Source organism: Urocitellus parryii, chromosome 1 (genome assembly GCF_045843805.1).
Source record: "Urocitellus parryii isolate mUroPar1 chromosome 1, mUroPar1.hap1, whole genome shotgun sequence".
NCBI classification, from domain to species: domain Eukaryota; kingdom Metazoa; phylum Chordata; class Mammalia; order Rodentia; family Sciuridae; genus Urocitellus; species Urocitellus parryii.
Window position 1 is genome coordinate 22,442,670 of NC_135531.1, and position 27,894 is coordinate 22,470,563.

The 27,894-nt window shown below is 38.2% G+C and overlaps 1 protein-coding gene across 1 annotated transcript in view; it reads left to right on the forward strand.

The window, feature by feature from the left end:
- The window catches only part of Adamts12 (ADAM metallopeptidase with thrombospondin type 1 motif 12), a 321,421-nt gene that overhangs the window by 207,375 nt on the left and 86,152 nt on the right, over positions 1–27,894 (forward strand). The window contains exons 6-13 of the mRNA XM_026390159.2: positions 120–244; positions 5,045–5,194; positions 11,370–11,513; positions 12,063–12,207; positions 16,590–16,682; positions 18,009–18,154; positions 21,231–21,400; positions 26,614–26,747. Coding sequence (XP_026245944.2) covers positions 120–244; positions 5,045–5,194; positions 11,370–11,513; positions 12,063–12,207; positions 16,590–16,682; positions 18,009–18,154; positions 21,231–21,400; positions 26,614–26,747 — 1,107 coding nt within the window. The remainder of the gene's footprint in view (positions 1–119; positions 245–5,044; positions 5,195–11,369; positions 11,514–12,062; positions 12,208–16,589; positions 16,683–18,008; positions 18,155–21,230; positions 21,401–26,613; positions 26,748–27,894) is intronic.

The following is a 27,894-nucleotide window of genomic DNA, read 5'->3' on the forward strand; positions in this document are numbered from 1 at the left end:
CCTGCCAAATGTCTGATGTACCCAGCCTGAGCTTATCTCATCTTCTGGAGCCTAATGCACTGAGCCCTGACCACAGTGAGCTCACCCATATTGATCTCTTCCTCTTCTTTTTTTTCCAGCAAGGACTGAAAATAATCCACCATGCAGAGAAAACACTGTCTAGCTTCTGCAAGTGGCAGAAGAGCATCAATCCCAAGAGTGACCTCAATCCTGTCCATCATGATGTGGCTGTCCTTATTACCAGGTATGCCAGAGACTATGAGGAATGTGGGGGCAGCAAGTTGCATGGAGCTGGTAGCAGAAAGGCTTGCCAATTACTCTGTTTATGAGATTCTCACTGTTCTTTGCTGCTTTTGTTCATCAGTGGCCTAGGCAGCTCCTGACCCCATCACACTTGGCTAATATGACAGAGCCCTCCTTGATGATAAACTGCAGCACAATGAAGATTCCCTCTTTAAAACTGGCTGCTTCATCCAGCTCTAAAAACAATCAAGAATCTTGTTTCCAGAGCCTCATAAAAGACTCTTGTAACTCCCATTCATATAACCCAGCTACACCACTGCTCAGTATTTAACCAAAATATTAAAATCAGCACATGGTAGGAATGCAATGCCTACCCAGGTTTATAGCAGTACAATTCACAATAGCCAAGCTTCGGAACCAGCCTAGGTGTCCATCAACAAACAAATGGATAAATAGAATGTGGTATAAATATTCAGTGGAGTTTTATTCAGCTACAAAGAAGAATGAAATTATACCAATTTCAAGAAAATGGATTGAACTAAAGAACATCATGTTAAGTGAAATAAACCAAACTCAGAAAGTCAAGGGTTGTATGTTTTCTCTTATGTGTGGAAAGTAGAAAGAAAAAAAGAGGGAAAAGGGATCTCCTGGAAATAGAACGGAGACCAGTAGAATTAAAGAAGAGTTTCAGGGGAAGGAAGGTGAAGGGGAAAGGGGAGGTACTGGGGAAGAAAATGATCAAATTACATTATGTGCCTATATAAATATGTCACTATTACGTATAATTGCAATGCATCAATAAGAAGTTTTAAAGACTTCTGCAACTTTAAATCACTGGGATTTCCAATTCTTTATTTTTATGTTTAAAAAATTCTCCAATTAATAAAATGCAACTTTTTCTACAGAAATCTATTTTCTTTTTTAAAGCACAAAGCAAACACACACTAACTGTTGTTGAGAATATAAGGAACAGGTGCTCCATTGAGTTGGCAGAGTGGTTTGGTTATACCTTTCTCCCTTTTATCCCCATAACAATAGGGTTCTGTTCTGATCACACATAGACCCTGTGGTACTAATAAAAACCATCAAGCCTTCCAGGACTCATAATTGTGAAAAGACAGAGAATTTTCCTGGTCAGCCCAGGTCCTTTGAAGTCTGTTTCCTTATTTATGCCTAAACCATTTATTGAGCTAATAAATGAGCTAATAAATGTATTGAACTCACCCACCCCTACTCTGGAAGAACCATATTCCTACAATTTTTTATTACTTTCTTCCCCCATCCACCCCCCACTTTAAAGCTAGACACTTAGTAGGCTCTCCATAAACAAGTACTTAGTGGACACGACCTCTTGCCATATCAACCTGAGAAGGTCAGTGGATTAGCAGTACTGTGTGCCAGGCACTATAAAAGAGTTTACATTCTGAAAGGGATAAATTAGTTTTCTGGGCACCCTGTGCAGATTCAGAGGCATTCATAAATCAAAAATATACAGTAGAAAAAGCCTCTGGGCCCTGCCCTTCAGCCACAGAGAACCAGAGCCCCTGTGCTACATTCCACATCCACACCAACCTATTTTCCGGGAGAACTACTGATCAACCCAAGGTGTCACAGAACCCAATGAACCTACTATTATAGGTTTGTGCTAAAGATTTCCCTGGGAACATATTTGCATTTAACCAGGTTTTCATAATTTCACTTGAAAAAGTGATTCTGATGGTTGGAGTTTCTGATCAGAGTAAGGCAGGTGTTTGGAGAGTATGGGGACTGATTTTCATCTCCTGTAGACATTCTTTGTACTGCATGATGACAGAGCCAAGGTATTCGAAAGAAGCCTGACCTTCACAGGACAACCCATTCCCAGGGCCTTCTTAGAAGTGGAAAAACTTTCAAGTTCTAAAATAAAACTCAGTAATATTGGCATTTGGGGCTGGATAATTCTGTTTTGTGGGTTGTTATCTTCTATGTTGTGGTATATTTAGCAGCATCTTTGACCTCTGCTCATGAGATGCCTATAGCATCCTCATACAAGTTGTGACAACCCAAACTGTCTCCAGATGTTGACAAACATCCTTTTGGAAGGTATGAAAAGCAAAATCACCTCCCTGCCCCACCCAAACCATTTTGAAAACCATTGGCCTGAAAAAAATTAGTGGTATCAGGGAGAAAATGAGATACGAGACTGAGTTTTGCCAGTACAGACTAGTCTGAGATCCACATTAACAGAGTTATCTAAAGAGCTGTATTCAAGAGAAGGTGGATTTGGCTAGGAACATAGTCCATGTGTTTGCACTGGCAGCTAGTGGTGGTATTCCAAGGCATATTTTCTCTTATATACTGTCCCTGGTGCACAGTGGAAGTTGAGCTAATCTCCTCGTAGAGGCTGAAGCCCCTTACCTAAAAGAACCATATTCCCACAATGTTTTAGTACCTTCTCTCCCCACCCTTTAAAGCTAAACACTTAGTAGGCTCTCCATAAACAATTACCTAGTGGACACGACCTCTTGCCATATCAACCTGAGAAGGTCAGTGGAGTAGAACTGAGTGCCATGCATCTTCCCTAGAAACTCCCTGAAGACCTGCACTTTTTGAATAAAATAGTAACAAGTGCATCCTGCAGAAGAGATAGGAGCATGTTCAATTGTTTCTCCTATAGAAATATTTAAATTATTGGGTTGTATGACATAGCTCAATGAGCCACCCAGAAGCTGCTGCCATTGAGAGCAGGACTTAACCTTAATTATATAAAGCTCAGGACTTCATTGGATTCATGCTAGTCAAGAAGTATTGGCCAAGAGTTCTTCTTATACTGAAGAAACTCAAATGCCCAATGAATTACTCTTCCAAAACTCTTGTCAGTGATTGAAATAATCCGTGATAGAATGAGAGCACATTTTTTATATTTAAAAGTTGTAACTATTTTTTATGAGGTCCTAGGAACCTTCCTCTCTTTTTCCAGGGTCAGTAAATAGTGAATTACTGGTTACAAGAAGCAGCAAGATTCGAGAGAGTTTGTGTGTGTGGTGAGGGGTAGAGGGCGTGCACTCCCTCTTGTGCGAAGTATTGAGAGTATGCAGGGGCTAGACAATTGATTTAATCTTTGTATGATAGAAACAATCAACTTTTTCATAAATAAAAGAAATTCTTCAATGAGGTCTTTTAAACTGTTTCCATTAGTGTCTCATAGGTACTCCTAACAGTGGGGTCCATTCCAACATATCATCCATGCATGGAATGAAATTCGGTCCACCTCAGTCCCCAGGACTCCCTCCCTCTCCCTGCACTTTACTTCACTGTCCTGCCTTCATTCATCCACTCCACTGTTATCTCTAAGTTGATGCTTTACAGGTGTACACAAAGGTGGAGTTCACTGTGGCAGATTTATAAATGGACGTAACATAATCTGGTCAATTTGGTTTCAGTTCCTTTCTTTTCCTACCTCTCCTCATTCCCCCTTAATCCCCTTCCTCTACTCCATTGATCTACCCTCTAATTTCATGGAGTCTCCCCATTTTCCCCTTATTTTGCTCTAGTCTCTGCATATGAGAGAATATTCAACCCTTAACTTCCTGAGTCTGGCTTATTTCATGTAGCACGATGTTCTCCAGTTCTGTTCTTAGACTGTCAGATGCCATGATTGTGTTTGCTGCTTGGCTATTGTGACTTGTGCGGCTATAAACATTGATGTGGCTGTGTCCCTAGAGTATGCTGATTTTAGTTCTTTTGGATAAATATTAAGGAGTCACATAGCTGGGTTAGTGGTGATTTCATTCTTAGTCTTTGAGGACTTTCCATAACTGCTTTCCAAAGTGGTTATACTAATTTGCAGTCCCACCAACAATGTGAGTCTACCTTTTCCCCCACATCCTCACCAGCATTTGTTATTTATTGTTTGTATTCTTGATAATTGCCATTCTGACTAGAGTGAGATGAAATCTCAATGTTGTTTTGATTTCCAATTTCCCTGATGAGTTTTGAGCAGAGAACTCAGGAAGACTAAAAAGAAGTTCCATTATTGGGAAAACCCCAGTCACTTCTGATGATCCCTTCCAGAGTTAAAAGTTCAAATTAACTTTAATTTTCAATAAAATCTTCTCTTGTTGGTCAAATCATTTAATTTGGCCTCCTGATATCAAGAGCAAAATGAACTCAAAATAAATATTTAACACATCCCCCCCCCCACAGTTTTTTTTTTAATTTTTTTTTATTGTTGGTCGTTCATAACATTACATAGTTCTTAATACATCATATTTCACAGTTTGATTCAAGTGGGTTATGAACTCCCGCTTTTACCCCATATACAGATTGCTGTATCACATCAGTTACCCTTCCATTGATTGACATATTGCCTTTCTAGTGTCTGATGTATTCTGCTGTCTGTCCTATTCTCTACTATCCCCCCTCCCCTCCCCTCCCCTCCCCTTTTCTCTCTCTACCCCTTCTACTGTAAATCATTTCTTCCCTTTGTATTATCTTGTCTTACCTCTCCTTTCCTCTTATATGTCATTTTGTATAACCCTGAGGATCGCCTTCCATTTCCATGCGATTTCCCTTCTCACTTCCTTTCCCTCCCACCTCTCAACCCTGTTAATGTAAATCTTCGGAAGTACTATAATTAAGAGGTAAAATCAGAATAAAGTGAATTCAAAATTATCCCCTTCATTCACACGGGCTTTCACAATTTCAAGCATGTTCTACAGACTATATTGATGTAAATTGACACCTAGATGAGTTTCCAGGAAGCAAGTTTCTTCTAGATATTTCTTTGGATCCCTAAAACATCTCTGTTATCTGCTTTCAGAAAAGACATCTGTGCTGGTGTCAATCGCCCCTGTGAGACCCTGGGTCTGTCCCACTTGTCAGGAATGTGTCAGCCTCACCGCAGTTGTAACATCAATGAAGACTCTGGACTCCCTCTGGCCTTCACCATTGCTCATGAGCTTGGACACAGGTAAAGGGCCGAGCAAGTTGACACAGGCTTGCCATGTTCATGCATCAGTATCAGCAGAGGGAATGAAAATTACCTTACACTGTTGGGAGGTGTGAACTGTTCTGTGGCTTGAGGCTCATCCTCCTAGACCTCCACTTCTCCATCTGTGAAGGGCCAAAAGAGCACAGTTCACAACCTCCAGTGCCTTCTCTGCCCTGACCACTTCTGCCCACATACATCAACAAGATCACCACAGTTCTCTGACTTAGAATGGGGTGAGCAGAGGCAAGGATACCAGTTACTCCTGAATTAACTCAGTTGTTTAATTCAGGAATAAATTCTGATTAGTTCTTAGGACATGGTAATATTAATAACACTAAAAAGTCATAAGCCTAACGTTTTTTGTGTCCTTCCTGCATGCCATTGTGCTTGTCATTGTGTCATTGAATCTTCCCAACCAACTAATGAAATAGATTCTATTGTTACTATTGTTAGCGTCATTTGACTTACGTGTATTAAAAAGGAGAACACTGAATAAATAAGACATTGAAACAATTTGAAAAGAACGGTAAGTGAACTCCAGTTAACAGGATACCAAAGTTGTTGCAAAATATAAATGTGTGAATTTGATTTTATGAATCTCTTGAAGGCAGGTTTCCAAATGTTTGATTGAAGGCATAATGAGGATTCTGGATAGGCCAAGTATCAAAGGTTTCCGTGGGGGAAGATCTTAGCTTATTTATAACTTTGTTTTCAACTTTTAGATAGTAACTGTTCTACTTCAGCCAAACAGCATAAGAAAAAGAAAACAGAACAAAACCAAAACAGCTCTGTAGGCTCATGCCTCTGCATGCTAGCAAAGTCTGAGTGTGGAGCTGAGACTTCCATCCATGCCAGTCTGTAAGGAATCACCCAGCACTGCCACTTGGGCATTTAAAAAGTTACATAAGGCACAAGGACTTTCATCTTTGCAGGGCAGTTATGAGCACTCCAACCTTTTGTGCCAGTGCAGACAATGTGAGAAGTCAGAAATGCACTCACTCCAACCGGTAGCACAAGTCAGCTATGTCACCCCTAACAACGCAGTTATCAAGAGGTTTTGTTGGTAAACCTGAACTTGTAATTCCAATGTAAAAGATATAAAGAAGAATCAAATGGAATTTGTGGAACTGAAAAAAAAAACATGAAAATAAAAATAAAAATCTCAGTGAATGTTCTCAAAAAGCAGAATGGAGGGCACAAAGAAAAGAATCAGTGAACTGGAAAACAAAGAAATAAAAATTATGTGATTAGAACAAAGAGAAAAAAAGACTGCCAGCAATTAAAAGTCAAAGCAGAATTTTAGAAACACATGAGATTATAACAAAATGTCTTACATTTGGGTCATCAGAAGGAAAGGAGCAAGAATGGGATCGAAAAAGTACTTAAAATGCAAATGGCTAAAAACTCCCCAGATTTAATGAGGCATCCTAGGAAGTCCATAGGTACCTACAGATTTATAAAGCTGGGAGAAGCCCCAAAGGGGTTAAAGCTAAAGAAAATTCATGCCGAGATCAGTCATAATTAAACTTTGAAGTCTGAAGACAGGAAATCTTAAAAGCAGTGGGAATTATCTCTTTGCATCTGTAGGAGGAACACACCTTGAATAAAGATAGATTCCCCACCAGAGACCATGGAGGCCTGGAGGAGGTGGCACAATATCTTTCAAATGCTAAAAGAAAAGACCTGTCATCAACTAAGGATCATAAACCTAGCAAAGGAAAAGAGGAAGGAACAATTTTTAATTCATTTTATGAAACTAGTATTACCCTGATACCAATATCAGACAAAAACACAGTACTGAGGAAACAACTAAAAAATAATATCCTGCATGAGTATTAATGCAAAAAATTTTAAAATATTAGCAAATAGAATTCCGCAATGTACATTAAAAAAAGATACAGACACAATGACCAAGTGAGATTTATTTCAAGGGTACAGGCTGGTTCAGTATTTGAAAATCAATCAGCGTAATGCACCATAGTAACAGGCTAAAGAAGAAATACTCATTTCTCAATAATGCAATTCAGAGAGTTTAGAGTTCATTTTTGTGTTCAATGGCCAGCACTTTCTTTGTTTTCAGGTTTTCTAAGCCAAGGAGATCCCTCCTCCTTCCTTCTGATTTTGTGATTTCAGTTCTGAACCCTTATCTTAATGATGTTATTTTTTAATGGTCTTTGTTTTTACATTAAACCATTCCAATGACTTTTAAACATATAGGCAGAGTATTTAAAAAAATGACATGATCACATCAATTGATGTAGAAAAAGCATTTGACAAAACTCAGCATCCATTCGTTATTATTTTAAAAACTCTCAGAAATAAAAAGAAACTTTCTTAATTTGATAAGGAATATTTCCAAAAGATTGACAGCTAACTTGATACTTGATAGTGAGAGACTGAATATATTCCCTGGATCAGAAACAAGGCAAGTATACCATTCTCATCACTTCTTATTCAAAGTAGTACTAAAAGTGTCAGCCAGTGCAATTAGACAAGAAAATGAAACAAGAGGCATACATATCAGAAAGGAAGTAATAAAAGTATCCCTATTTGAAGAGAGCATTATCTTATGTGTGGAAAACTCTAGCGAAAACATACACACACACACAAAAAAAAAAAAAAACAGAAGAAGAAGAATGAGTTCACCAAGCTCACAGGACGCAATATAAACACATAAAATCATTTGTATTTCTGTATTCTAGCAATGAATAGATGGACACTGAAATGGGACTGAATTAGAACAAATTATATTTCATGCTTTTATAATTATGTCAAAATAAATATTATTGTTATGTGTAACTAAAAAGAGCCAATAAAGGCCCCCCCAAATTTTTTTAAAATCCAATACTTTTTACAATCACTCAAAATTTGATTTTGGACTTTGTAAGCTTGTAGAGCTATAGAATGAAATCCTGTTATTTTAAGCCATCAAGTTTATGGTAATTTTTATGGTAACCTTAGGAAAATAATATATCATACATTTAATGAATAACTAGTATCTATATGAAAAACTTTCAAAACTCAACTGTAAAAAAAACAAATAATTAGAAAATGTGCAAAAGACATGAATAAGTATCTCTCCAAAAGAATGTACAAATATATTTAGTACATGAAACAATGTTTAAAATCAGTAGCTATCAGGGAAATACAAATTAAAACCACTAATGATATAGCACTACACACCTACAAGAATGACTAAAATAATGAGGTATAACAAATCCCACTGTTAAGTATAATTATAATGTTATCAGTACTAAAAAGAGAAAAAATGACTGAAATAAAAATCAGTTATGACACAAAATGCTATCAAGGATGCAAATAAACTGAATCATACCTCCATTGCTGGAGAGAATATAGAATGGTACAAGCACCATGGAAAACAATTCAGTAGCTTTTCTAAAACTAAACCCACAATTACAACATGACCCAGCAATTACACTCCTGTGTTTCATCTCAGAGAAATGAAGATATATTTTCATATCATAATGTTTACATGAATGTTTATGGAAGCTTGATCATAATAGCCCAACCCAGGAAACAACCCAGGATGTTTCAACCCATCAGGGTAAATGGCTGAGGAAACCAGGATGGATACACATCATGAGACACCAGTCATCGAGAGAAAGGAAGGAACTACTAATACATGCCACAGCCTTGACACCCTTCCAAAGAATGATGCTTAGTGAAAAAAGACCATCTCCAAAGTTGATCTACTGTATGATTCCATTTACATAGCATTATAGAAACAAGAAAATTATAGAAATAGAAAACACTGGGGCCAGGTGCCGTGGCGCATGCCTGTCATCCCAGCGGCTGGGAAGGCTGAGGCAGGAGGATCATGAGTTCAAAGCCAGCCTCAGCAAAAGGAGAGGTACTAAGCAACTCAGTGAGACCCTGCCTCTAATAAAATACAAAATAGGGCTGGGGATGTGGCTCAATGGTTGAGTGCCCCAGAGTTCAATCTTCAGTACCCCTCCCAAAAAGAAAATAAAACAGTGGGATTTGAGGGAGGGGAGGGAGTACGTACAGCTATGAAGTGCAGCATGAGAAATCATGTGGTGAGGAAAATGTTTGGTTTCTTTTCTGTACCAAGATCAATATCATAATTGTGTTATTGTACTACAGATTTGCAAACTGTTACTTAGTGGGGAGGTAGGGAAAACATATATGATTATTTCTGTATTATTTCTCACAATTTCATCTGAGCTTGCAGTTATTCTAAAATTTTTTAAAAGTAATTTTTTCTATATTTATCTTATTAATTTAAGGAGCATAACTTTTTATTTCTCTGGTTGTACATGATATAGAGTCACACCATTTGTGCAATCATACCCATACATAGGGTAATAATGTATATCTCATTCCACCATCCACCCCCACTCCCTGGCACACACACCCCTCACCCTTCTGTTCAATCCAAACTTTCTCCATCCCCACCCCCATTATGGATCAACATCCACTTATCAGAGAAAACATTTGGCCTTTTTTTTTTGGGGGGGGGTTGTTTACTTCGCTTGGCATGATTTTCTCCAACTCTGTCCATTCACCTGTAAATACCATAATTTCATTCTTCTTTAAGGCTGAGTGATATTCCATTATGTATATATGCCATAGTTCCTTTATACATTCATCTATTGAAAAGACATCTAGGTTATTTCCACAGTTTATTAATAATGTGAAGAGAGAGCCAACAGAATGGGAGAAAATCTTTACCACATGCACATCAGATAGAGCACTAATCTCCAGGATATATAAAGAACTCAAAAACCTTTACACTAAAAAAAAAATCAATAAATAGGCTAAGGAAATAAGCAGATACTTCACAGAAGAAGATACACAATTGATCAACAAATATATGAGAAAATGTTCAACATCTCCAACAATTAAAGAAATGCAAATCAAAACTACTCAAAGATTTCATCTTACTCTAGTCAGAATGTCAGTTATCAAGAATTTAAGCAACCATAAGTGTTACTGAGGATGTAGGGGGAAAAGGTGCACTGATTCAATGCTGATGGGACTGAAAGTTGGTGCAACCACTTTGGAAAGTAGTATCGAGATTCCTTAGAAAATGTGGAATGGAACCACCATTTGACCCAGCTATCCCACTCCTCAGTCTATACCCAAAGGACTTAAAATTAGCATACTACAGGGACACAGCCACATTAATGTTTATAGCAGCTCAATTTAAAAAGTTAATTTTAAAAAATGGTATTGGGCCATGTGCAGATGACCTAAAATATTTTTTTTAATGGCAAAAACAGACAATGGGAAGGGAAAGGAAAGTAGGAAAACAGAAATGTTTAGAGTTTTGACTAAGTAAGAAAAAGTTGAAAGAAGATTCATGAGCTTGATTTTGAACAATAGAAAAAATGCTTTAGTAAGACCCCCCCAAATGGACTAAAGACTTTAGGAGCTTTCTGAGAAGATTTTGCATGTAGCAAAAGATGCTTCTGTGTAGTTAGCTCTTTTTGGGGGTTGGGGGGCTATATACTTCTAATTAGCTCTGGACCAAACTGAGAAATAAAATACTGTAAAAATCAATGAAATGGTCTAGAACAACCCAGAGAAGGAAAATGCAATGAACTGATATCCTAAGAAGATACTCATTATGATTTACTAACAAAGATACCTCACTGTTTCTTGGAAACTTGTTTGTTTCATCATTGATTATATATAACGCTAAAGAGAAGGCAAACTAACTCACCTCACTATGCGTAGGTGAATGCTTTCACTTATTTTGAGAGGGAATTTAAAAATGGACATTTGTGACGGCCCTAGATGATATTAGCCATCCGGCTCTGAAACGTCATGCCACCTTTGTTGGTCCCTAAAATTACAAAACTGAAAATAGAATTCCAGAAGGAAATTAAAAAACTTGACACATTGAAAAACAAACTGCTTCCACTGAAGAACAGTTTTTGAACTAGCCACATGGCTCTCACAACTGTATATTTGAGGTAAAGCCATTCATACAACATTTCCTGCTCTTGTGAATTCAAAATTGGCTATGCCTCTCCAACTTCAAAGTCTGACTTTTCAACAGCTCCTCCTATACAAAAGTGTCTCTCTGGGTTATTATCACCTTGGAGAAACTATGATTTTTCTCCCTGTTTAATTCCTGCTCTCTTGATATTCTTGTGCTTTGTGCCAGCTTTGGCATCCAGCATGATGGGAAAGAAAATGACTGTGAGCCCGTGGGCAGGCACCCGTACATCATGTCCCATCAGCTCCAGTACGATCCCACTCCACTGACGTGGTCCAAGTGCAGCAAGGAGTATATCACCCGCTTCTTGGAGTAAGTGGCAGTACATCTTACGTCAGCCTCACTTGGGTTTCTTTAAGGTGGGGGATGCATTGAATTTTCCACAGCGGAGATGCTTCCCGAGAAACACTTGTTTCCATCCCCAGACCACAGTGTCAGGGCAGCACCACAGGGATGGAGTCCACTTCTGCTTTCTGACCCTGAGATTTAGAGCTCTGCCCTGCATCCTGCCCTCCCTGGCTGCTCCTGCCCCAAGTTGGCTTTTTATGATAGGACTGAGAATTAAGTTTGGGGAACCGGCAGGAACAATCAGGACCAGGAGTGTTTAGCCAAACCCTCTTGGGGGTAAGATGATGGTTTTCCAATTTTCCCACTTCTTTTATTTCCTAAATGTGGTATGGGGTATGAGTTGCATTTCCTTTTACTAAGTCCCTTCTTAGGTCCAGAGGGTTCTCTGGCATGTAAAAATAAAGTTGTCTTGAAGGACAAAGAGTGAACTAGAAGAATGGAAGTTTTTATTGAATGGAACACTGAAGGGAATACATGAACCATTTGCTCTCATTTCTGTTAACTTGTTTGCAGCCGAGGCTGGGGGTTCTGTCTTGATGACATTCCCAAAAAGAAAGGCTTGAAGTCCAAGGTCATTGCCCCTGGCGTGATCTATGATGTCCATCACCAATGCCAGCTCCAGTATGGTCCCAATGCTACCTTCTGCCAGGAAGTTGAAGTAAGTATTGGGTATCTTGGTGCACCTCATGGGTATGTGTAGAGCTTGAAATCTCCAGCATGCTGAAGAAAGGGCCAGGGAAATATTTGGAAATTGGAAGATCCAGAAAGAGAAGCTTTATATTTATGGCAAGGTATAAATATACCTATGTTCATAAAAGGCAGAAGAATTAAATCTGTGGTCATTTATATTCCTTGACCCTGCCTCTTTGGAATTCTGGAATCTACAATTTTTGCAACCAGATGGTGGTTGAGACAGTTTCATGGTGATTTTCAGGATTCACAGTGATTCATGCCTACAGACTTCATAGCAACCAACATAATACCTAAAGTTGTCCAAGGTAGGAGTATGATTCATCCCCAATTCATCCCCAATACATTCTTCTCCTTTGTTTTCAATATTAAGTCAAGCCTTGATATCTCACCTTCTAAATAGTTCTTGATTACCCCAGCTACTGATTCAATCTTTCATTATCTTTCCTCACTATTATAACTCCTACCTAGTCTCTCTCCCATTCAAATTGTTCCTCTGGGTGCTTTAAAAATACACAAATCTAGCCAGGCATGGTGTTACATGCTTATAATCCCAGCCATCTGGGAGACTGGGGCAAGAGGATTGAAAGTTGGAGGCCATCCTGGGCACCTTAGCAAGACCCTGTCTCAGAATAAGAAACAAAAAGGGTTGATTATGGTAGAATACACCTGGTTTCAATTCCCAGTACCATAAAATAATTATAATAATTAATAATTATTAATAAATAATTAATAATTTTTAATAATTAATAATGGTGATAATAATAATTAATAATATATAGAACCATGGCCGACTTGGTTCTGAGGCTCCTGTGGGCCCCAGGATGAAATCCTACCTCCATGTGTGGCACTCTACTATCATTTGGACCCTGCCTGGTCTGTGAACTCACCCTTCTCTTGCAAAAGTACAGATACTGAGACAGATGAGAAGACAGATCTCGCTGAATCCTTGCCAGATTCTGTGCTATGTTTTGAATAAGATGAAAAAGATAAACCTTCAAAAATTAATAAGACAAAGTCTCTGTCTTCAAGGAGCTCATGGTGGCAAAGGAAATAACAATAACTTCAACATAGCAAGATAAATACAAAAAGAGACATTGAAAGAACTTAGAGATGGAAGTAAGAAACTGCTTAAAACACGCAAAACTTAACAGAGAAGGTAAAGTCGGTACACCCTTTCATCTGACTAGTTACCAAGTGACTCCAATTGTAAATATCTCTAAAATCCATCCAATCCTATATCTATAGTGGTTAATCTATTGGTCTCCTCCCTAAAACCAATTACCTCCCCTCTGCTTTCCTCCACCCACCCAAATATAGCTAAACCAACTTTATAAATGGAAATCTGCGTGTTTTCCCTTCTGATTAAAATACTTGACAGCTTTCCCATTCTCTTAAAGTTCAAATTCCTTAAATTGGCTTTAAAATATGCTCAGGATTTTGTTCTCTTAATATCTGGACTTACTCTTAAAATATTGTTTTAATCTTATGTTCTTTAAACCAATAAATACTCTGATTGTGTGTACATTAGACTTCTTCACTGACCTTTCATATTTTAGAAACTATCCTTATTTGCCATCTTTTTTTTTTTGGAGGGGGGCTAGGGGGTACCAGGTATTGAACTCAGGGGCACTCAACCACTGAGCCACATCCCCAGCCCTATTTTGTATTTTATTAGAGATGGGGTCTCACTGAGTTGCTTAGTGGCTCATCATTGCTGAGGCTGGCTTTGAACTGATGATCCTCCTTCCTCAGCCACCCAAGCTGCTGGGATTACAGGATGTGCACCCCCACGCCTGGCTATTTGCCATTTTTTATACGTCTGTCTTTATTTTTGTCTTCCGAATTACCAGTTCTCTCTTCAGATATGTCTTCTATTAAACCTGTGCATTTGTATTTTAATCTCATTTATTATATTTTTTACTTCTAACAATCTATTTTCTAAATTTTCTGTCATTTTATGATCTCTTAATCCTGATTCAAATTTTTAATGTGATCTTTTATTGCTTTAAGCATATATCACTCACTTATTTCATAATTTATGCTGGATAATTCCAGTAGTCTGAGTCTTATGTGAATCTGTATTGGTAGGGTTCCTTCCAGCTCTTAGTTACATATTATTTCCTTGTGTGATTTTTACTTTTATGATAAGATATTGGTTATGAAATTTCACATTGGAGTTTTCTTCAGGCCTTAGAAGGTTGGCACATTCTAAGAGAATTGACCATTGCTGGGTCAGTTTATAATAAATTATTGGTTTGGTTTTTGTTTTGTTTTGACTATGTGGGCAGCATGAGGACTAGTATGGACATAAACTCTCAGGAGTAATAATTTACCATGCCTGAAGTTGAAAGTCAAAGCAGGCAAGTTTTCTGACCTTGTACCCAAATATATTTAGTTCACCCTTTCACTTAAGAGCCAATCTTTTAGGGTTCTGGCCTTATATGGAGGTTTCCAGTAATAAATTTTATCTCCAACTGCCCACCCTAACTAAGCATTGCCTCCAGTATTCAAGTGCCCTGTAAACCTAAAATCTAGATGACTTAATTTCCATATCTAGATTGATATTTTTGGTAATTTTTAGCCTTACCTTCTTGCCAACTTAAGGATAAACTTAAAACTTTTTAAAATAGTTTATCCATGGTTTTAGAAGTTTTATAGAGGTAAGGGATTTTCAGCTGTTAGGCATTGAGAAAACATCATTCCAGCTCTTTCTGGTCAAGTCCTCCTTAAACTGTATGTTCATCCTACAGAACTACCTTCATTCCTTGAGAGCCCTGGGTTCTCCTTAACTGCCAGAATTTTTCACATGGTGATTCCCCTGCTTTATCATTCCTACTTGTCATTCAGGTTTCATTTTAAATATCACTTCATATCCTCTTCTGTGACAAAGTCCTTTTTAAGATTATATGGTAGTTTCTTGTTTACTTACCTCTACCCTCCTCCATTATAAGCTTTCTGAGGAAATTTTTATTTACTCAGCAGTACACATAGTAGCCACTCAATAGGTAAATGAATAAAGACTTCCTATCCCTGTATGTTACAGCCAATAAATCATTTCCTTTATTAAAGGGCCTGAAATACAAAATGTAGCAGCATCCTTCTTTATTATAATTTTTCATTTTGAAACAATTTAAACTCCAAAAATATTTCAAAACTGTACAGAGTTTCTGTGTACCTTTCACGCAACACATCATATTTTATAAATGCAAAATAAAGTTACAAGTAAGAACAGAAATCCTCAGAGAGGGAAAAAAAAACTAGAAGTGAAGTAAAGCAATAAACTTACAATAACTTTCCAGATTTTAATTGAAAGTAAGAATGATAAAATAAATATATAAAAGAACAATTAATTGTGTTTGAAAGATATATTTAAGGCAGAAATGAAGAAAAAAATATAACTTTTGGAAGTGAAAAATACAGTCATTATTTTTAAAATTCAATAATAGGATTAAACAGCAGGCTTGAGGCAGCTGAAGAGAAAATCGGCTATCTGAAATCCAAAGCTGTGAAAATTACTTCCCATCCTGCTTGAGTGTTTCTCAGAGGCAAGTGATGGGAGAGAAAAGTTCTTCAAATTTTGAATACAATAAAATCAAGAGATAGAAAATAGGAAGATCAAGTTGAAACAAGAAGGTCAGAATAGGAAACTTTATTAACAACAACTATGGGTTCCAGGAGGAGAGGCAAAATTGGGGCAGATGAACATTGAGAATTTTCTGAAATTGTTTAAAATCTAAAATCTTATGTTGAAGAAGAACAATTCAATGTAGATTACAAAAGTGGATAGAATGATGGGAGATGGGAAGTAGCTGAACCATTTTCGATAACATTTAAGCCACCTGTCAATCTTCTGTCATTCTCACAAGAGTAGAAATGACAGAGAACATGTAGTTCCCTCCCTAGAAGCTAAAACAGGCTGATCCTTTTGGGTAATAAGTAATAAGCTGAAGTGTTCTGAGTGGAATAGTTTTCATTGCTTTCCTTGAGCGGCTCAAATTATAACCACTCCGGCTGCCAAAACTTGGATTTGCCTGTAATAAATGAGATCATCAGTTACCCTGCCCAAGGTCACGAGTACTAGATATTGTCCCACACATAGAGAATAGTCGTCTCAACTCTGAAGAAATGGGCTCTACCTCTCATTTCGATATTGCCTAGTGCGGTCTGCAGACCATGGCAAAACTAAGTACAGTTTGAACGGAGACTCTAATGATTGCTTTATTGATTCGTATCCACTAGCCACAGTGGCATTTATTGTGAGTGCGTGTATTTTGCCACCAATGTAGAAATGCTGTTGTGTAGATTTTGACTATACCAAAAAAGCTCAGTCTCACATTTGTTTTCCAGAACGTTTGTCAGACGCTGTGGTGCTCAGTAAAAGGCTTTTGTCGCTCTAAACTGGATGCTGCTGCCGATGGGACAAGATGTGGTGAGAAGAAGGTGATGTGTGAGGCTGAGGAAGGAAAGTGGGAGGGCAGTGGGCCCTGAGTTCTTGCAGAAAGCTGGGGAGAAGGCCCTGGAGAGGGTGAGGCTCTCTCTGGGTGAAGGACAGTGAATGAAGGTCACATAGACCAGCCAGAGGAAAGGGTTCTGTCCCTTCTTTCCCTGATAAACCTCTGGATTTGGACAACAGCATCTGCTGAACCTATTATCAACCATTCATTTGTTTTGACATTTCCCCCCTCCATATGGAAGATGGGAAAGGACAGCCCAGTGGATTTTTCTTTCCAAAAAAAAAAAATGTCAGATTTTGTCCACTTATAATCTTCTTTCACATTATCTGACATGACTATTTTTTCCTGAAGTTCTGCCCACCTTGCTAGGCAGGAAGGTCATATATCCAGGAACTCAGAAATCATTAGCTATTCTCCAGGCTGCCTGAGAACAGGATAATTCCTGCTGCACAAGTTAACCACTTGGATCTGATGTGGGTTTAGGGCTTAGGAGTTTAGCTTTCATGCAGCCTGAGTGTGGCACGACCGATCACTGAGATAAATAGAACCTGGTTGAAATACACAGTGATCAGAAAGAATGAGGGAAAAAGAGCCCAGCATATAGAACATGCCTTCATCCTTCAAAAATATGACCATTTCTAACAACCAAGCTGCACTTCCTTTTGTTTTAATTTGTACGTGTTCATTCTCCTAAACTGAGAGTTATGGAAAGATTGTGTTGACGAGGGAGAGAGTAGATATTTTCTAAGTCACTTGAAAGGTTAGAATTGCAACAATGGCTAGGAAAAAAAAAAAAAAAAAAGCTATTTTCCCCCTTGATCTAAGAAATTACTTCCTACAACTTGTGTTTTGGGAAATGAAGTGAACTTTTATGCTGGGGAGTGTTCTGCTGCAGGCATAAATACCCACAGAATCTGTAACAAAGTGCTACTCTAATGCCAGACATGAACTGTTAGGACCTGCACCAGAAAGTAAATCAACAGCTATGTCATTAGCATACTAATTGACATGATGCATAGAGGAAGTGGTATGTTGGTTTATATTCTAGCATGCAATCGGCCAACCAGGCTTTGAGTAGCACCGCTGCAGTGACTCTGAAAGGCACCATACAGTTCCCTTCCATTCCTGAAACTGGTTTTGAAAACCAAGACTCTGGGAAAGCTCTTTTATAAGCCCTTCTTTGTTTGCTATCTTAAGTGTGACTGCAGAAAGCCTACTTGCTCTGGGAGGATTGGGTGTAGACTTCTAGGGTTCTGGGCTTGGCTTGCTAAGATCCTTCCTGACATTTGCATCTCATCTCTTCCCTTTGCAGTGGTGCATGGCGGGCAAGTGCATCACAGTGGGGAAGAAACCAGAGAGCATCCCTGGAGGCTGGGGCCGCTGGTCACCCTGGTCCCACTGTTCCAGAACCTGTGGGGCTGGAGCCCAGAGTGCAGAAAGGCTCTGCAACAACCCTGAGTAAGCCTGGCCAGATCCACCTCCTTCCCTGCCTTCCACAAGCACTGAGAGGCCAGTGTCGAATGGCAGGACTTCAGTGACCCCAAGCCTCCTTGGGAAATTAAATGGGTTCCCAGAGACGAATGGAGCCTGAAGATTCACAGAGGGTGAAAAAAGAGTGATTCTGTTTTGTTTGGGCTTGGCAGTTGATTCTCAGTAACACTTAGATAAGTCAGCTAATTCCATCATTTGGAGAAATAAAGCAAATTTCTTTTCAAGGCACAACCTATGTGGCATACTCTAGGAAATTGTGCAATTAAATCCTTCCAGATAACTCCACCCTATCAGTAAGAGATCAGTTATACATAATATTCATGGTAGGATGGTAGCTACTTTCAATCATAATGAATGTACAGTTTTATGAAAATATTATTTTTCCCTTAGGTAACTAATAAAATAGGTAAACACATTGTGAATTATTTCATGAAAAGATATTATAAACTTTATAGGAGCCTGTTAAGGATTCCATAGAAATTACTTCACCAGCAGTTTTCTTTTTTTTTTTAATTGAATTGCTTCATTTTTCATGTATTTAAACTTCAAGCCTCATTCTCCTTCCTTCCTTCCTTCCTTCTGCTACAGCCTGACACCTCATTTTCTTGTCACCATGTCTTGTTCCATCTGCAGTGGGGTCCAGTTACCCTACTGGAGGGTAACATGTGATGGATAGATATTGCCCCACACATAAGGATGACAATCTCAGCATTGAGTAATGGGTGTGCCTCTCATTTCCTTATTGCCTAAAATGGCCTACAGACCATTGTTTATGAATGAGGACAAAAACTAAGTATATGTAAGGAACAGATTAAGTCACATTAAGAAAAGTGGGGGGCTGGGGTTGTGGCTCAGTGGTAGACCGCTCGCCTCGCGCATGCAAGGCCCTGGATTCCATCCTTAGCGCCACATAAATATAAATAAATAAAATAAAGTTAAAAAAAAAAGAAAAGTGGGGAGAGCAGTATAGAAAATCTCATGAACATTCAAAAGAGCCAAGTACAGCAGAGCCACATAAGAATTATAACCACAGTGAGAACTTGAGAGTCAGCCAGACCTCCGCCCCGCAGGCTGCATGGTCAACCTGAACAGGACCATGATAAGAGCATGGGCTACGGATTAAATCAAGCAAGGGTCCAAATCCTGACTCTGCCACTACACTGGACACTTGGGAAGATGTCCTGCTTTTATGTGCTTTTATCATGATGTCATCTGAACTGCCTTTGTCCTGAGAATATCTTCAGAAACACTCCTTTCATTAATACTTTCCAACCAGCCTTAACTTCCATGGCTCTCTCTCTTTCCATGGCTCTCTCTCTCTTTCCATGGCTCGCTCTCTCTTCTAAAAACCCCACCATACTCATAGTCAGGGATACATTGTTGCCACCTTAAATTATCTCACTTCTTTGGTTATTTTTTTCTTAACAAAATTATAAATTTCCAGGAACCATAGAACATGGCTTGGTCCTCTTTCCTGCCCTCTTGTCCCCAACCATGATGTTGAGCACATGGTAGTATATAAATACTGATAGATTATTATTCACAATAACTGAAAAATGCTATCATTTACTGAGTTCTTACTTTGTGACCAGAGTTGCTTTATTAGAGTAACTTTATGTGTATTGTCTCATTCAGTCCTTTCAACTCATGAGATATAAAATTTCATGCTCATTTCACAAATTTATAAAAAAAAATCAGTTCAGAGATATAAAATAACTTGTTTAGGACTATCTAACTACTAAAGGTAAAGCCAGATTCCAACTCCAGGCTGTTGGCCCTATTTTGCTGCACTACAATAATAGTAACAATTCCTCATTCAGATGCTGAAACCTGGAGGCAAAAAGGTATATGAGGATCACCTTAGAGTCTTCTGGAAGGATACATGGTTCCTCCAGTTCTTTGGAAGCAATTCCATGATATTCCCCCCTTCTTCTCTTTTGAGTGATCCTAGTAGAGAGATTGTCATGCTCGAGTGTATTGAAAAGGAAATTTAAAAATTGAGAATGTATTCTAAAGTAAGAGTAATGAATTCATTTATTGAATGCTTATTAAAAACTCAACTATGCTCAAGGTACTGTTTAGATACCTTACAGTACATAGAACTTAGGTTTAGTAATTTTAAAAAATTACCTTTAGGTAAGGAAGTGCATACAGTTGGTACATGAAGTGTCACTAAAGAGAGGAGACAGAAATTCTGGTTGGAATTCAGGAAGGATTTATGATGGAGGTGACCTTTAATTTGTCCCTAAAAAATGGAAAGGATGTCGACATGGAAAGACTTAAGATAAAGGAATTCTATCCAGAGGCACAGGAAAAAAATAATAAATAAGACAGCTTGTTCCATTGGAGCAGTGTAGGAAATAAAGTTGTTAAATAGAGTTGAGGCAGGTTCATAAGGGCCTGGATAATCAAGCTCAAAAGATTGTAATTGATTCTGAGGCTATAAGGTCCACTGAATGCTTTTTGAACAGGAAGCTAGGATAATTAAGGTGACCTAAAAGTGTCTTCAGATAATAGTGTGTACAGTGGATTGAATGAGGAGAAAGTGAGGAAAGGGAAGACATAAATGAAGATAAGAGTCCAGCTGGTTTGGTAACTGGGATTCAGGAAGAGGTAGCAAATATAAATACAATTGATTCCCAAACAATTGATTGACTATTGTCCTAGGAAGGCAACAGTTGAACGATTCTGAATACTCTGACCACTGTTAACTTTCTAAATAGGAAATAGAGAAGGATCAGATTTTGGAAAGAAAATGATGTATCCTTTTGCAGCATATATTTTCCCTTGGGGGTATACAGTTGAAAAAGTATTGCAAAGTAGGCAACTATACACATAGCACTAAAGTGCTGTGTATATAGCATAGAATGCAACACACACAAAAACACAACTTGGAAGGGTTTTAAAAGGTGAGTTTTTAGCACACATAAAGAAATAGTTTGGCCAAGAACAAGTATGGTCAGACGGCAGGGAATTTTTTTTTTTAAAGGATAATATTGGCCTTTTGGGAAATTAAAAGAACAGCTGTCTGTTTCACTTGTAGACCAAAGTTTGGAGGAAAATACTGCACTGGAGAAAGAAAGCGATATCGCTTGTGCAACGTTCACCCCTGTCGCCCAGATGCACCAACATTTCGGCAGATGCAATGCAGTGAATTTGACACCGTTCCCTACAAGAATGAATTCTACCACTGGTTTCCAGTTTTTAATTCAGGTAAGAAACTGTAACCGTATATCTCAAATCTTACCGCCACATTTTTATTTCACATTTTCTCTAAGTTGAACAAAGAGATATGTACCATCAGGAGTTTTGTGTTTTGGAAGAAACACTGACCTGGTGAAATTGATCAGTAAATGTTAAAGGCTCAGTATATGTCCAATTCTGCTCTGTGGGAGATGAATAAGACATTTGTCAAACACAGTGACTCGCTTCAAAAGAGCTGAGGTGCATCGGAGCACCTATGTGGGGCACGTGGACATTCAGCTACTAATTGCTTATTGACGGGCATGTGAAACTGACTGTAGTTTCAGCAGAAATTCAGAACACAAGGTCATTGTGGGTTTGGAGTATTTTCAAAGAAGGCTCCCAAGGAAATAGTCGATGATTCTTAGCATGAGTAATTTTTCTACTGAAAAAATAAAAAGGGAAGGCATTCAAAATAGAGTCATTCAAAATGGGAAGAGACTAGCACAAAGAAAGGCAAGATAACAGGAATGCCTTCATTAGAAATGAGAGAGACCCAGCCTTGGGCCAGAAACCAACGCTTCATAGGCACAGAGCAGTATGAGAAGGGTCAAAAGCAAAATCAAATGTCTAAAGGATGCACATCAGGAAATGGGGAGAATCAAGTTGGAGAACACAACAGCAGCTTTGGCAAAACTTCCAGTGAGAACCATTGCCCATTCTTTCCTGAAAATGAACCAGGGTTAATGATGATTAGCTATAGATTTACATCAGAAGGCATTTTATCAGTGCTCTTTGTTGTGATTTGAGTGAGAAACAAAAAGGCTTTCTGAGGCTAAGGAGATTCCAGGCAAAGTGGTTAAAATTAACTACTTAAATTTTTCATGATTTTTAACTCCTGAAAGTCTTGTGATAAGACATAAGAAAAATCATAGATTGGAGAATAACATCTTGGCCTTTTAACACAACGATGTTGTCAGTAACTTTTGGAAGACGCTGTGGCGCTTTGACCATGATGAATCACCCAAATACCCTGATGGCTAATTGTTGTCAAGGGCAACAGCTACTCCTTATCCCTAACTGTTTAGCATCATTCATGTTCTGTGGCCGTCAGCATTTGGTTATTGGTAGAGTTGAACTTCCTTGTCCAGGCATCTGAACACAGGAAACTCATTTGTGTATTCATGTGGATTTCATGCTAATGATGAAAGGTGCATTCAGTTGGTATTATCTATGCCTGTATCTTACACATTCTCTATTTTGTTGAATCAAAGTAGAGCATTTGGATTAGTGGTTTTAGGGACCCTGAATAAGTAGCCTTCCATGACTAAAATAGATAACCTCCCCCGTGGTATAACAGGTCCATATTCTTGGTCTTTTCCTACCACAGATATAAGGTTGAACTTGTGTGAACTCAGTTAAGACTGATGGCTCAAGTATAACTGGACTTAGAATGAAAAAAAATTCATTCAGCTTTGCTTTTCATTTATTTACAAGTTTTGTTATGTGCCTACCTTTCTGTCTAGTATAGCTGTCAGTACTAAGCAATGATAGGCATAAGGGTAAACATCTGCTTCATTCATTTTGGAATGATTGATTGATTGGTTGGTTTAATTTGCTCCCTACTGAGTTCACTGTCTCTCTAGGGTATAAACAGCCATCCTCTGTCCTGGTGATTTCCATACAGCTCCTGTGCTATTGTCAGGTGCGGTGACTTACCTACTAACAAAGAGTACCTACCACCTTGACCAACACACATGAAATGCATCAAAACTCTTCCTTAACTAAACAAATATTTTTATATACTTTAGTAAGTTTGATTTTTTTGCTTCTAATGACCATTTCTTAATTTTAAAATATTGAACTATCTTGTTTGCGCAGAATTGAAAATGAAACCTTTGATTAAGTTCATGCAGTTACCTGAGCTTCCTTTGAAAGGATTAATTACAGGATGAGGGTGAGAGTTTACCAGTAAATTGATTTTAGTGCTTTCACTTTACCTAATTATACATGGAAGTGAAAGCTCTTGAAAACCAGAGGGACAAAAAAACCTCATGGCTCAGACAAAAGGATGTCAGGTAAACAATGTGAGGACAGTGAAAATAATCAAAGCTATAGAAATGCTCGATTCTATGAGGTTGACTTTTGAGACACAATCTCTGATGCTCATGATGATCACTGAGAATTAAATGCCACACTTACCTCCTTTTGCAGAACCCTGCGTCACAGGCCAACGTAACAATATCTGCAGTTTCCTCACAACACCGTGAAAGAAAGAGGCCAGAGGAGGGGTTGGCGTAGCAGGACAGGCAACCTTACAAAATGTTTAAGTAGCCCTGAACCTTCAATTTGCAATGCCTTATTTAAGCATAAGGCTCTCTCTGGCCTTAGGCACAGCTGGGCTCTGAGGCAGTCAGCTGGGGATTATTACCAGATAGTTCAAGGATTCCATAAGCCGCTGCACTTAGATGCAACTGACATTTTTGCTTCTTATGTGCAGCATGCTTTTTTCAACCTGGTTAGCCTTGAAGGAGGTACTAGTCCCATACTTGAGAAATAGGGTGGAGGGCGGGACTCTCTTTATGAAAAAGTGTCATCATTATCACAGAAAGGAGACTATTTAGTTTTCTTGCTTGAGAGCTTCAGCATTATGCTTAAAATGAATATATGTGTCTTATAAAAAATGCAAACATACATAATAGAATAAAATAAAAGTGAATTCTTACTGTCCCACCATACTTCACCTATTCTTCAGAGGTTACCGTTGTTAACGGCAGTTTTTTTGCACAAGAATAAAATCTTCCTTGCTGATTCTGCATCTTTCTTGCCTCTCTGAGCAAGATCCTGGCACTGGGTTTGTCTCACTGCCTTCAGGGCCCACAGAGAATTCTATTAATTTATTTGTCCACTTGTGTCCAGATAAGCATTTCATTGTCACCATGAATGTCCTTGACCTCTATCACTAAGGTTAATGCTCATTTTTTGACTGCCTGAGTTGATAATCTCTCAAAACTTAAAAATCCCTTTGCTGCTTGATCCAGAATTTTCTTGTTATCAGTGTTGATCATTGTCACCTCAGTTAATTCATAAAGATGAACTAAGAGCCTCCTCTAAGAGAAATGTTCTGCTAGTAATCCCTGGGAGAGGTGAATGGTAACAGCCAAACACCTTCCAACAGTCCCTTGCACAGTTTAGAGACTTGGGAGTCTTGGGCAAGGTTTAATAGTCAGGGATGGATTTGGATTTCTCTGTATCTAACTCCAACACTCTGAGGAAAATTTCCGTGCTTTTTCCTGCCTCTACTGAGCTTTTGAGTCCTCACCATCCTGTTACGACTCTTCCTTCTCAGACTGTGCTGTTTGGTAGTAGCTAATCAATGCTCAAATGACTTGAGTGTCCTTGAGGACATTACAGTATGATTGAGGAGTTTGTAAAATTGAAGTCTTGGAATTGCAGACCTGAGAGGACTGCAGTAGATATTGTACAACTGGAACACCTTTGAATGAGGTCTATAGTCATAGTAAAAGAAAGTTATGGACCCATCTACTATCAGAGCAAGACCTCAAATTCTTTATGATAAACTGACACAATACCAGTTAGTTAGAAGACAGTAAAACAAAGTATTAATTTAATGCTGAATTAATTAATAATGACATAATGGAGTAATCGGAAGGGAAAAAGAGTTTTTCAGAAAGTTCTTTTGTTTCTGTTTTGGCTGGAGTAAACAATTAAGCCAGGGTTACAAGTCTGCTGACTACTTGGGAAGATTGGAAAGACAGAGGCACAGAATGCCAAGGCTACCTTTAGAATTCCTCCAGTTAATGATGCACAAGTAAAGCCAAAGCTGCCATTTATTGATCACTTATTCTATATAGCATAATGCTGAGTGCTTGACATACAATATCTGTCTCATTTCTCACAATTTACCTGCAAGGCAGATATTATTACTTGTTTTTTTTAGATGAGGAAACTGAGACATAGAAAAAGTCACTTCTTCAAGGGATAGTCATGAACTAAAATGTTTAAATCTGTTTCTGTAGAAGTGAACACTTCAGCGTCTAGTATTTTCCCCCATGAGAAAATATACTCTGAATTAAAGCAGAGCTATCCAGTTAGTGTGCTACCCAGTTTCCTTTTGTATTGGGGTTGTAATTCAGCATTGCCTAATGAGGTGGAAAGTGGTCAGTTCAATGATCTCATCAAATATATTTTTCTGTTGTTGTTAAAGAAAATGTTGTGTCTGTACACTAGGGATTTGTAGTGTGGGATCTGAAACAAAGCACCATGATGGTTTACTCTGCCACTCATACTGGGAGAGCTTGGGAAGATTTTAGTATCTATGGCTAAACTTTCTCACCTATGAAATAGGTAAAAAACTAACTGCATAGGACAGTTGTGGTTCTTAAAGTGAGATAATCAGTGTCGAGCAAAACAAAACCTGGGAAACAATGTTCAAATAATATATTGGCTATATTTTACCAAGCAAATTCCTTTGAATTCACTGTAATAACAAGACTAGCTGAAGTCTCTGGATAGTTTTATACTTTGGGGAGTGGGTTAAACAGTACTAATTCATGAAACTGAGACAAACATGGGAACTTCATCATTCTGGAATTCGGCGCAGTACCTGGCATGGACGGAAGATCCAATTATAATCACTCTTGAGAACAAGTGCCTTCTTAAATTTTGTATAAGTGCCCCCTAGTCCTGGCCCTTCCCACAGTTTTGAAATTGATAAATTTTTAAAGAAAAGCTCCAGAATTATTCAGACTGCTTTCCTAAATCTGAATTCTGAAGCTTATATCAAAGTCTTAATGAAATAATTCCTTGGATTCAACACTCATGGATGGTCTCATTGCTGGAAGAAGAATTGCTCCCTAGTGACTCCATGTAGGTGTTTAGTTTTAGCAGTGACAAGGTCATCACACTACCATGAAAGAAGTGCTCCAATTTATTCTCAGAGTCTTTTGGCCCTTTGCCCTGGCACTTTGTCCAATAGTCTCTTCAACACATTTTGACTTCACCCACCTTCTCAGACAACCAATTCACTGCACATTATATAAAATTGGTTGGCATTCATTATTTGTTTTGTGCTTTAACACATGTGTGTAATCTCAAGTTCATCCAGAGTCTCAGTGTTCAGAACATTTGCTCTTAGTTATGTTTGTATGGTTTTTGCAGTTTTATTTCCTGGGGGAAGGATGCCAGACTACAAGGCTAACCTAATCTTTCTCTCACTTTAGCACGTCCTTGTGAGCTCTACTGCCGACCCATAGATGGCCAGTTTTCTGAGAGAATGCTGGATGCTGTCATTGATGGTACCCCTTGCTTTGAAGGTGGCAACAGCAGAAATGTCTGTATTAATGGCATATGTAAGGTATTGGGTATGTTTCCTTAATCTACAACTTTATAAAATCATGATCTTTTGAATTCAGAAAGTTGTACATTCTAAGCTTAATTTTTGTGGCACTTGCATGTGGTCTGGTTTTACATATGGTCTGAGACACAAGAAGACAGACTTCCTGGTGTTCATTACTGTCGAGTTTTTTTGTTTTTGTTTTTGTATCAGGGATTGAACTCAGGGGCACTCGAACACTGAGCCACATCCCTGGTCTTGTTTTGTACTTTTTTAAATTTAGAGACAGGGTCTCACTGAGCTGTTTAGTGCCTCACTTTTGCTGAGGCTGGATTTGAACTTGCCATCCTCCTGTCTTAGCCTCCTGAATTGTTGGGATTACAGGCATGCGCCACCAAACCCAGCTATAGTCAAGTTTCCACCTGAGCAGTTTTCCCTTCTGCTATCCCTTTTATTTCTTGATTTATTGATCTTCACTCTGGTACTATTTTAAGTTTTGAGTAGAGCCAAGTGGAATAACCAAATTAAAAGAGGAATTATTAAGCAAAGACAACATGGATTATTTCAGGAGCATTAAATTTGAGGGAAAAAATGAAATTATTAATCATTTGTGTAGTGCTTTTCATACAGCATATTAACATTTAATTCCCCATTTATTGTCAACATGAATTTCTTGGAGAGATCGTATAATGTGTAGTTGTAATCCAGGCTTTTGATTCTATGTAATTTTTTTCCACACCCACACCATAAATCAACTCCATCTTTTTATAAATTCTTTAGACCTGATTTGTTAATGCTTTTGAGTATAAAACCATTAAAGGATTCTTTGTCATTGCTTGCAAATTGTTTTGGCTACAAGGAATAAAGCAACAAATCTTGTGATCCAATACCCAAACATAAATCTCAGTTTAAAGAGAAGTTGTCTTTTAATTCATTAAAAGAACAGTTACCTAATGAACTGTTAAATAAGCCATAATGGTTTAGCACTGGAGTACTAGACTAGGAACTCAACACCATCATTTTATCAGTTGTGCAACCCTGTACATCTTTCTAAAACCCAGTTTTCTGTGATAAAATTGGGCTATTAATGTATCTACTTTACAGGAATTGTCAAAAAGGGTAAATATGATTATATAGGTTAACACCTTAACAGACAACCTAGCATACA